Genomic DNA, 12,319 nt, shown 5'->3' with positions numbered 1-12,319 from the left:
AAAATTTATGAAAATGTAAAAGAAATTAGCAACAGAATAGCTAGAGACGCCATAAAACTTCACAGAATTGTGTCCAAAACACAACCAGTATTCACTATTCATCAAAAAAGCAAAACATACTGCAGCTTAGTAAGATGTGAGGTACTGCAGTCAGTTCATTTAGGAAAGAAAACACACAAATAAACACAGAATTTAACATGAGAACACACTGATTGTTGAGCTGTGACACTTTAAAAGGAGACATGATAAAGAACTCAGAACTCACAAAATAAATAAATACATTATACCAGAATAACATAGGGTCTAATTCACTGCTACTTCATCCACATCTGGGGACAGCACAACATAATATTGTGTTGTGCTGTCCCCAAATGTGGATTAAAGCTGTATGAATCAGGTGAATCTTTGAGAAGTTCATCCAGGTAAAATTGGCAATTTGTCCTTTATGTTGATGAATACTGTTAATAGCTGTTGAAGCCATTATGTCGTTGATTTTAAGGAATAAATCTAACACTATAGTTAAAGAAAATTATACTTTAGTTTATACTTTCCTTAGTCTTTTTCTGTCTAAGGTTATGCATTTGTCTCCAAACATACCCTGAAAATACTTAACATTACCATCTCAAATTTTAATGTTACATTTTCTGCATGTAAATTAAAGCAGACATAATCACACTAGTTTACTGTGTGAGACATGTCAAAACATGTCACTGTGATTTAAAGGAATAGATTGACATTTTAAACAGTAGGCTTTCCTGCCGAGAGTTAGATGAAAAGATGTATGCTAAAAATGAGGCTACCCCTATCATCAGATGGCATACGTTGGCATGTTAGCTTGGTTGAGCACAAATTCTGGATACAGGACACAGCTAGTCTGGCACATAATGCTAAATATGCAATATGTTGTTTTTACACCTTGTTTACGCTTTTTTTTTTTTTATAGATTAAACAAAGGCAATATTACACATTAACTACTGAGCTTTGGAGGTGGTGGTAGGCAGGTTTTGTTACCTATGGACAGTGCCAGACCAGCTGTTTCCAGTCTTTGTGCTAAGCTAAGTGAACTAGCTGCTGGCGTTAGCTTCATATTTACCATGTAGACATGACAAGTGGGTTCAGTCTTCACATGCAACTCTTGGCAAGAGACCAAACAAGTGAAATTCCTAAATGAAATATTCCCTTAAATAAACTCTGGCCAACCAGTAAATCAACTGCAATATACAGATGGACGAGGCAGCAGACAACTGAGACGCTCCACTACAGAGAGCGTCATTGCCAGACCCTGAATTACCCTCATGGATCTTAAGACTCTGTCACTTCACTGACCTTCTCCTCAGAGATCCCTGCTCTTGATTTTGGGAACACAAAATGTTTTTATGACACAGTAATCAGGCACAGTCCTTAGAGTCTGTTTGTCTTTAAATGCAAAGTTATTATTCAGTCACACAACACCTCATTTGGCAGCACTTTCTCTTCAATGGATGAGAATCCAATTCATTACATAACATAGTGGGAGAATGCTCTGGCCAGTGTTTGTCGTTCTACACTAGTGAGCTTCAGATTGCTCTCCTGCCACAGACAGAAATGGTGATCTGTGGTTCTACACTGCGGAGAGGTCGATACGATTGGCTGAGTTGGTGCTTTTGTCCCATGTGTTCATCTTGGTGGGATTCACGCCCTCCTTGTTTCCATTCATCTAGATTAGAAGATAGGAAGGACAGAGTTTGACTCAGGCAGCCGAGAGGAGAACAGTTCTTTTTTTATTTAGTTAACCTTCAGCATGAGCACTCACAATGTCAGAGTTGAAGGGCTTCACATTGATGTTTCGGATGGAGCTGCTGGTCAGAGACCACACCTTGGTTTTGTGTTTGAAAGCAGCTCTGACCTACAGAAAGAAGTAAAGCCATGGACAATAATGGTGACAAATGGCACACAAGGTATGTACAAATACACTCATTTTATAGCATCACTCTAAACCTGAAAATGGATCATAACAGAGAACAATGTCCCTTTTCCAATAATTTACATTTACATCTACATGCACTCATTCAGCAGACGCTTTTATCCGAAGTGACTTACAAGTGAGGGACAACACTAAAGCTTCAAGATGTTGAGAGTAGAGAATTATTTACCTCAGAGTTGAGAAGACAGTGAAATAAGAAAACAAAGAACCCCTAAAGAAAAAGAAAACATGTCAATTTTAGGAGGAAATTCACAAATGACTCCTCACAATTTAGAAAAGAAATTATGCTGTGGTGAAGGACTTACTTGTAATGAGTTGAACACAGCAAAGATATATAGGAATGGCAAAGAGTGTGTGTTGACAGCAAGAACACCAAAGATCCAGGAAATGCCGAGTATAGGCAAGAGCACAGCTACTGCCTTTGCAGTCAGCCTTGGAACAAAGTAAGAGACAACCATGTTTATATTATTAGATTGTTAGCTTTTAATAAAAGGACAATATTAAAAGATTTTTGGTATGATCATGAAAAGAAATAAACTCACTTGACTGCATTGGCATCTCCATGAACCTTGTAATTCTCTCCACTGATGCGAGATATGATCCTGGTCACAGATATCAGAATGCCTATGTTCACCTGAATACATTTAACACAGAGACACGGGAGATGCGATTTTGTGTGTTTCATTCTTGAATAAAATAAAGTCTTTGTGTGAATACAGACGAAACTGTTGATAAAACTGTAAAAAAAGACAAATGCTAGTTTTTGCAGATTCCTCACCAAAATGACAAACAGAGCCGGTGCCACAAACGCCCAGATGGCTCCATTCTTCATTGACAGCCAGCAGCTGAGAAAGCAAGGAGAGGTGCAAGAGTGAAAAATCAGACTGTGTTCCCTTCCAAGCAAAAATGCTATAATGCTGTAATGTAAATATGGAATGACATACGTGGTAAATGTTAACCTAAAGGCATTGGAATAACATTAATGACACAGTTGTTTCCAATTTATTTCCACAGGTGATGTAATTCTTTCACAATGCCACCGAGCTTAAATAGAATAAAATTAATATAAGTCAGACTTACTTGTCAACCTCGCCGTAACTGTCCAGAGCTGATGTAATGGACACCACGCATATTACCAAAGGAGAGCCTGGTGATAATCAAAGCAACACACATGTTACACACTCACAAATGTCACATAGTCCCCATGACTGGATTTACCTGCTAAGGGGCCCTGGGGAAAAAAATGTGATGCAGAGCCCTGTTCACTCCTTATTTCTCCCACTCTCCTTGCACTCTTTATGTACCCTGTTGTGTTCAGGTACCAGTCAGATACAGGGTCTACACTCTTCATAACATTGTTCCATATTGCTACTTGTGTTCAGAAACTCCACAGGGTGCGTTCAATCAAATCTAATCAAGTCATACACTACATGTGAGATTTTGACCAGTTCACAAGGCTGGTGATCAACACAATTTACCAACACTCTTATGTTCTTAGGACTGGGCTGGAAACAAGAGGGTGATTTATGAATCATCTGAAAACAGCCGAAAAGGGTCTGACATACAGGTTATGACAGATTTAAACCACATAGTGATTACAAAATGGTGTTTTGACTTCCACAGTGTCATCCGAACATATGCCTCAGTTCATTTTAACAAACAGCCTTGTGGCCTTGTTAAACACAGCGACACATGGTAAACTCCACCCATAGTAGCACAGCGGTTTTATTTATCTGCTGCTCTGCTAATTGCTCATTTCCACGAAAATAGCTCATTTCATTCTACTGCCTTGATCTTTTGGTTTGCCAAGCCTGAAGGTTTGTAGCACGCTATACTGCAAGGAAACTTTTACTTTGGGACAGGAAATGAAAGATAAAGTAGTCAACAGACCTTATCACAGCTAATAGAAGCAGCAATTCATTATAAAATGAGTATTTACTTTTTATGTATAACAGCTATAGTTCTGTCAGACAAGTCTCCAGCACATAATTTGCAGTTGGCCACACAAAATGAAAAATTACTCTGGCTAGAAGAAAGGAAGTAATAAAAAGGGATCGTTTTTCCACTAATGGGTTCAGCATGTGAAGGAGAGACTATGCATTCCCCAGCAGCCAAAGACAGTATACGTATGTCCCAGGTTCTTTTTATCTGTCCATCAACTCCAGTTCACTGAGATCAGGAGAGCCAATTGTTATGCTGGAATTTTGTAACTCAAAGCAGATTCAGACCCAAGAGCAGGGTCACAGTTATTTACCTGCCACAAATAATATTTGATCATGAAGGTGAATTAAAAAATACTGAGGTCATATTTACAGTAATGGGCTGGCATAAGGAAGAGGCAGAACACTGGGACATTAAAATACAATGGCATACTGTATTCTTGAAACAACAAGCAAGAAAACGAAAATCACACAAACACCAAAACAAAATCACACAAGGAATACATTACAGAAGTAAGACTGGTATCTTTCTTAGCAGACCTACCCCAGCCAATGCCATAGTAGTAGAAGTGTTTGCTGCCCTCGGAGCCGAACACCTTCACCACCATACTGTAGAGGTGGAGGCCCTCCACCAGCATCCAGGCGAAGGCGCTCAGGAAGAAGAAGTGGAGCAGGATAGCCATTACCTTACAAGGCAGCTGGGACAGGGGACACAATCAGCCTTTTACCATTAAAATATTCAATTTTTTATTCAATTATTTTGTATGCCTTATTATTAAAAAGTATTTTGCTAATTGCCATTAACCTTTTATCTTTTCCTCAATCCTGTTTTCATTTCCATTTTTTTTCCTTTTAGATTTATTATCTTTCATTCATGATTTTTTAGTTGTAGTCGCAAAAAGCTGCATTTTACCACATTTTACATTTTTACGCCATAGTCCACTTCATACATCATCTCAGTATTTAATCTAATGATCTCAAGATTATTAGAATCAACAACAAAATCTGTACCGTGTACCTACCGTGCCCGGGTCGAAGCGAGCGCTGATGAGCAGTAAGATCTCGGCCACCAGGATGGCGAAGGACAGGTTGGCGTGGATGTGGTAGCGCTGGTTACGGATGGTACTCACTGACCTGCAGAGCAACGCAAGGACAACATCACATTAACTTAGTACCAGTGCCATATAAAAGATAAAAGATGTGTGTTTTGAATACAGATATACAGTACATGTACTGTACATGTTAATGACCAGTAGTTTTATGTAATAAAATATGCAGTATATGTTAAACACAGTACATTCAGCTCATGTGTGACTGATTGAGTGATTACTCACGACAGGACTGCAAAGGTGACCAGAGTGATGGCAAGACAGAAGATGGAAATTGAGCAGCCAACATAACCAATGGCTGATAGTGCCACCCGGTGGCCAGTAGTGAGCTGTGCAGGGAGACAAACCACCATCAACAAGGGACAAAAAAACATGTAAAAACCCAATTATTTTGCCTACATGATGGGTCGGTACATTGTGCCACCAATGCACATGCATAGCTAGCTAACCTGTTTCATTCAGCCTGTATCATTAGCCAAGGAATTCAAAGGGGCCATGTAGAGAACACAATACTGACTCATATTAGTGTTTCTCAGATTATTTTCTCAGTCGTAAAGCTTTAGCAAAACCCTCTAGGGTTAAATATAGTAAACTAACATTGGAATTACAAGTCACTTCTTTGCAATAGTAAGAATTCATATATGCCCGTTTTTTAATCCATATTTTAGATACAGTTACAAACCTATTTTTTATGATTCTGGGATAACCAAATTATGCATTTTCCAAGAGGCTAAAGAGTCAGAGACAGTGATAATTGTGTCCTTCCATATGCACATATCCATTGCATATGGCCTTGTGCATTGGTGCTGTTTTGGAGCTCAGGCTATTTTAAGGATTTGGGTTTGATTCTCCATTAACTGTCTTCATATGTGCCTTGTCATTACGAGGGCAGAGGAGTCTCAGCCTTCCAGAAAAGGGATATGTGGGATGTTCCCTCGCAGCTGAGGGATAAGGCAGCCCACTAATTAAAGACTGGCTGAGGGAAAGTATAGCATCAAATGGACTTGTGCTCCTTAAAATCTGCACTGGCCCACTTAACTGCAACAAGAAGTCCTCTATTTAAAGAAGCCATCATGGATGCTGACAATACTCCCATGGCACATATTCTTGGATAACAAAGATTTAGACTTAGGTGACTATGTACTGTACATAGGATTGTCGTTCCAAGTTGGTCTTTATGTAGATAATGTAAATGTAAAATACTGCAGGACAGTGTTCAGAGAAAAGGAGAGAACAGAAGAGAAGAGAACAGAAGAGAAGACAAGAATAAATGTTATCCCTGATGTTTTGTAAGGACAGTTTTTGGTCTCTTGAGAGACTGTGGTCCTTGAGGAATGGACCACTGACCTGTGTAGCGACCCAAAAAAACCACACTTAATCATGGTTGTCCAGAGTACTTCTGTATAAAACCACAAGTGAAACCGACAGTGTGACTGTGTAGGTCTGCTTACTGCTGACCTACAGGGGGGGAACCAGAAACTGTCCAAAAGCTGCAGTGGGGGCCTCTGGTTGGTGGGTTACAGTGTGGTAAGCCACTGCTTCCTGCCCAATTATGCTCCTACAAATCTACTTATTTTGTGACAAAGACACAGAGGGAGGGACACTCTTTTGTGTGCGGCTGGGATAAATCTCCTCTAAGAAGTAGGTGGTAGTTTACTGTTTCTGAAAATTTCTCAACAACAGATTTAAGGTAAAGCATTATGGTGAAAATCATCAAGGAGCCTTTGTCACAGCAGACATTTCGACTTGTTGCAGCAGGAAAAGCATAGGTGCAACTACTCATTCTATTCAAATGTCCCAATGAGCCATGGAAAATACCAGGAAAATACCATAGACTATGGATTATTATAAGAACTGGATACTGGATTCAAAGATGGTGTCCATGCTTTTGAACGAAAATTGCTCCCACTCGGCCCATAGACTTTATGTTGGGATGACATTATGCACATAAATCATGCTTTTCAAGGCTCAGGAAAAGTTTTACAAATATAAAAACTCCATGGATAGAGAGATTTACTATCTTATCTTATAAAGTTGGTCTATGGGGAAAATGTTTTTTGATCCACATTATTGTGAGATGTCAGTGGGACACAGCAAGTCTAAGTGCTGGCGTCCTATCGAGCTCTATTAATACAGCGACAGCCAGGACACTGACACTGAAGCAACTAAATAGAACCCAGCTTGAACTTTTCCTTCTCTGACATGTCATAATGTCCTCTGTGAAAAAGGCCTACGTTAAACCTAAAATAATGAATTCTATTAGACATTTGGGGGCAGCACAACAAGCTATAAATAAAACACTGACATATTATGACCTTATGAAGTTGATGTGGCCAATGTTTTAGCAAACAGTTGCCTATTCCACACCCAAGAGACATGGCCTCCTGTTTCTGGCTTCCTGGTGATTCTAAGCGCAATATTTCCTCTTCTTTTGGCTATTTAGCAGCTAAATGCTCCACTATGTTTATCAGCCAGTTGCTAACGTTGTCTGTCTGCCATTTGATGGTGAGCAGTTAGCATACACTGGGTCTATTAGAGCTTTTTCACTTAAGAGAGCTGGTTTTAAGGTTCAGTTTCTGAATACAGGCTGTGTCCATTTCTCTGTGGACTGAGCGCTTTGATACTTTCACAGCATTAATACAAAACCTAAACCTGCTTTATAATCAAAAAAGACATGGAAATCTCACTTTATACAATAAGGGACCTTTAAAGTTGTGGGCAGTAAAGCCAGAACAATAAACTGAAAGAAACTAAAGCACTCCACAGGGCTGAAGGGAACTGCAGAGTCTAGTGATAATACTTTGTGCTCACATTAGACATAGACATTTGATCAGTTATTAAAAAAAATACAAAAATATTAATTAGAGCAGCTTTAAAGTGCAGCCAAAATGTTGTACCTTTAAGGGCACTACTTGCATAAGGATGGCAAAATTGGTGAGGTGGTTGCACAGACATACAGAGTACGTCATGTTTCCATCTGAGCGCACACAACCTTCGTTGGACCACACTCCCTCATTTGAACTGAAAAGCATGACAATTAGGAATTATTTACAGACAAAATATATTCAGAAATATATCAACATAGCAATGTTTGCACGGAGAGAAAATACAGTAAACAGAAAAAAACTAGACATGTTTTTTTTTATAGGAACACAGCTGGCAGAGATCACTCAACATGATCCACTGTGGGAGGCACACAGTGACATTTCTTTGCAGAATTTACCAGGGCAATCTGACAGGACAATCTAATAATTCACATTTTTCTTGAGTTTCAGGGCAAAGAGGAGTAAGGAGAGGAAACCTTTGAATCCAACTAAAACACACTCCCTTTTAAAATGATTTATGCTTTCTAAATAGTGTTTTGGCTCCATTTATCAGATCTTCATATTTTTACAGAGTGCTGTTGCTCAAGATATGCCAAACTGAAACAGCAACACATGTTACACTGGATGTTTTTGATTTGAATGAGAAAAGGGAAATACACCTTTTCCAAATCATTTCTTATGATTTACAGCCTAAAAGACTCAAGCAAAGAATATGAAACGAGTCAACAATCAAGATAAAATCTCTTTGGCTCTGCATCTGAATGAATAATTAAGATGTAGTGTATTTAAATCATGAACACAAACCCACCTGTAGTCCAAGAAGGCACAGTAGAGGAAGACTTTATTGCTCTGATTTAGTACTTGGTCCTGCTGTTCTTTAGTCTGAAAAAGAAAGGTTGAATAAAATTGAGATCTTTAATTGCGAGAGAAAAGTATGTGAGATAGGAAAACATTTGCCTTTGGGTTGTGCTGGCGCATTAAATTACATGCTTTGTTCTCCCAAAACTAATAGCAACCTGTTTGGAAAATGTACTTTGACTTTGATCCAAAGGACAGCATGGAATATTTCAGACAGCAATTAGCAGCAGTCTTTCCTTAATGCGCATTGGCTTTTTTTCCAACTATGCACTCAACAACAACATCAGATCTAGATAGATTAGTAAAAAAATAAAATGAATGAAAGAATACTGCACAGTTACAGTGCAGAAACTAAAGAGATGTAAAATGCTGCATTATTTTTTACTTCTGATACAAAATAAAAAATGATTCACTGGTGCTTAAATCCTAGGAAACGAAGACTTCAACTAAAGAGATCTGAGATCATAGAAAAGGAAAGACAAGACGCAGATCGACACTTAGTGAAGGTGATTATTACCCTGAGTGAAAATCCCTACTGTCTTTAAGAATCTTATTTGATTATAAATCACTTTTTCCATGTCATTCCTTAATATGAGATTTGGAGTCCCAAGAGACAGTGAGCTAATGGCTAGAGTGCAAGAATGCAATAATTGGGGCTTGGCCCTGGTTTCAGGTCAAACCACTACCCTCCTCAATCTGTCATCTGAAGAAAACAACACTTCCATTGGCTGCTTGTATGTACACTGAGAGACTCCACACCTCTCCTCATTCCCCGAGCCTTGACTCTCAGACTGAGTAAGTGTATGATTAGATGGACTGTGTCTGCACTATTTCCTTCTGGAAAAAGTGAGAGCGAGAGTGAAACTGACTGTCAGGCTGTCTGTTTCCTGGCCCATAGGCTCCGTGATTCATATTACAAAGCATAGCACAATACGTTGACTTCATTGTGTAACCAAATCGCTGCTCTCATTCTGTCTGTTTCACACATGCAGCTCTTTAGTCATCGTGTAGTGTGACCCTCAAGATGAATACAATGGATGGATATTCATTTGGCCCATTAGAGCAGGCAGGACAATGGGTCCAAGATCCATGAGAGCGCAGTAAATGCAGCCCGTCATCACAAGCCGACGGCCAGCTTAGAGGAGCTGCAAGCAACCCCGTGGGTGAATTTACTGCTCCCCCGTGGCCTTTAATAATTCACATTTCTTTTTGTGTTTTAAATGAAAGCAAATGGAAGAGAAACGAACTGTAACTGGCACACAGTTGTAAGTCTTGCTGTGCAATGTCATATTTGCTCTGCACACTTGCTGAGCCTTTAATGTTGCTGTGCAATGAAGGAAGACTAATTATCCACATTAAACACAAAATGTAAACCCTGGCTCATGGGAAACAATCCATCATCAAACCATGATACGTACCAGACACAAGCTAAAATATACATTAACTAACAGACCATCACACATACAAGGCGTGCTGCTTTGCCATGCTTCCTCTCTAGCAACTGTCTGTTTGTGGTACATACAGCATGTGTTTTTCGAGTTGATAGCCGAGGAGAGGTGCAGGAACCTGAAAGTCACTGGCGAGTGTTAAAATGCACACGGAGATCTGGCCCAGCTCCGTGAACACGCTGTTGTTACCACCCCCCGTTGCCTCGAGGCCTCAGCATCTATACCAGCCAAGACTGCGGCTGGCGCTCCAACTCTTTATTAGCAACAGAAGGCCAGCAAACGCCGCCTTGGAAATCACTTTGAGCATTGAAAGTAGAATAGATGCAGAGAGGAAGAAGAGAGAGTGAATGCTAGTGACAGGAGAGTGATGCAGAGTGACGCGCTGATAACTGAGAAGAGCCTGAGAGAGAGAGACAGAGAGGGAGGCTGATAAATCATAGATAACCAGTGTCTCTGGTGCTTCTATGTTTGATTCAGTGCAGCTTCATCTACACTCGCTGACACCTCTGTAGCGGTGGAGTTCAAAAAAATCTAAAATGTTTTCATCTCCAGATTCACCAGCAGTGGTGAAAGAAATACTCAAGTCCTTTACTCACATTATAGTAATGTAAGTAAAGGTAATGTCATGTATGTCATGAATGTATTTTTTTTTTTATACATGACATTTTTAGAGGCATAGTTTTTCTGTTGTACCTGGTGACCTAACTACTTCATATTCATGTTAGGTAGTTTAATCCAGCGGTTACCAAGCTAGGGTCAAGCTTTCTGCAAATGCTCACAAGATAAACAAAATTGATTATCTGGTTACAATTACATGTCATACAAAACGCATTTGCTATTGGAGTTTAGTTGTATTATTATTTCCAAATTGTACTCAATAAGTATAATACTAGAGTAAATGTACTTCGTTTCCTTCCACCCCTTGGACCTCATACACGAAGTGAGTCATTGATGTTATTATCTAGCATTTGTCTGTTGTCTGTTAAAATCATTTGTTTGTTATTCACTATCACACAGTTAAGGAGCAACCAGATTTTACATTTCACTGCGAGTTGTTCAATTATGTATATGACAAAGAAATAAATCTTCAATCTTGAACTCTTAAAGATTGAATCTTTACGATGAAACAGCCGCATGGGGATAAAAATGCTGTGAATCATGATGTGTCTTAGCTGCCATGCCATCATCACAACATAATTGATATATGATGGTGTTTTACATAATAGATATTCAATGGTGTATCCTGATGACTTGCAAACAGAAACACATCCCTATCTGTCATTTACGCCAGCACATCCAATCAGTTGTCATTGGGAACAAAAAACCTTCAACATCAACATGAGAGCCATTGACTGTCATCTGATATGTATATCCCTCTAACCCACCTTGTTCGTTTTCTTTTTAATGACTGTGTTGATCCTGTTGAGTAAAATGATGAGGGGTTAAAATAAACACTCTCATTTTAAGCATTGTCATAGATGACAATCAGAACCCGGCAATTTGTTGTTGGTGTCTTTCAGACCTCCCGTGATTGGCAGAGCTGTAAAGCCGCAGCCTCGCTGTGGTCGAGCTATAGCTGCAACAAACACCGGACAGCATATTCCTCAGCAAATACCAAGACACAGGCAACACCAGGCCAATTTAAGTCTTAGCTGTTGACAGCTGGTTCTCAAGCGAGGCACAAATAAAGAAAAGATGGAGAAAGCTACACAACATCCATCATGTTGTTTCAGTCAGTTCAACACAGACCAGCTATTGCTGGTAGAAATGCACCACACGGTCTTGAGGTATACACACACACATGCACACATACTACACATACTGCTGAAATAATTATGTTGTTTTTTGAAATAAAACTCTCAAACTCATTAACATGCAGCTTTGTATAAACCACCAACATTTAGGCATTCAGAACTTCCACAGAAAATTCCAACATTAAAATTATATTTTAAAATGACCACTGTTGTGTCCAGTAACACTGTATAGCAGTGAAACTAACAACAGTAGGCTACTGTTGACAAACTCATATGGAAATATGTAATAATAAAAAATAAATGTTTCAGTTACAGAGAACGATAAATTTAATCAAATCTGAGCTCCAATTGTAAGAATATGAAATATTCTTATATATTATTTAACCAGAAATCTTAAATTTTTGGTCCATTTACGTGTATTT

At 39.1% G+C, this 12,319-nt stretch overlaps 1 protein-coding gene across 2 annotated transcripts in view; it reads right to left on the bottom strand.

Annotated features, from left to right (window-relative positions):
- Window positions 1-919: 919 nt before the first annotated feature.
- adgrd1 (adhesion G protein-coupled receptor D1) overlaps window positions 920-12,319 on the bottom strand; it is a 30,135-nt gene continuing 18,735 nt past the window's right edge. For both annotated transcript variants that reach the window (XM_022757273.1, XM_022757267.1), the window contains 12 exons: window positions 8,646-8,719; window positions 7,910-8,033; window positions 5,238-5,341; window positions 4,926-5,037; window positions 4,448-4,601; window positions 3,044-3,110; window positions 2,742-2,808; window positions 2,506-2,597; window positions 2,269-2,395; window positions 2,133-2,174; window positions 1,793-1,885; window positions 920-1,696 (listed from right to left, as the gene is read on the bottom strand). In XM_022757273.1, the coding sequence (XP_022612994.1) occupies window positions 1,601-1,696; window positions 1,793-1,885; window positions 2,133-2,174; window positions 2,269-2,395; window positions 2,506-2,597; window positions 2,742-2,808; window positions 3,044-3,110; window positions 4,448-4,601; window positions 4,926-5,037; window positions 5,238-5,341; window positions 7,910-8,033; window positions 8,646-8,719 (1,152 nt within the window). In that variant the 3' untranslated portion in view covers window positions 920-1,600. The remainder of the gene's footprint in view (window positions 1,697-1,792; window positions 1,886-2,132; window positions 2,175-2,268; window positions 2,396-2,505; window positions 2,598-2,741; window positions 2,809-3,043; window positions 3,111-4,447; window positions 4,602-4,925; window positions 5,038-5,237; window positions 5,342-7,909; window positions 8,034-8,645; window positions 8,720-12,319) is intronic.

This window comes from Seriola dumerili, unplaced genomic scaffold, assembly GCF_002260705.1.
Source record: "Seriola dumerili isolate Sdu_G_001 unplaced genomic scaffold, Sdu_1.0 BDQW01000017.1, whole genome shotgun sequence".
NCBI lineage: Eukaryota > Metazoa > Chordata > Actinopteri > Carangiformes > Carangidae > Seriola > Seriola dumerili.
This window is presented reverse-complemented; position numbering and strand designations above follow the sequence as displayed.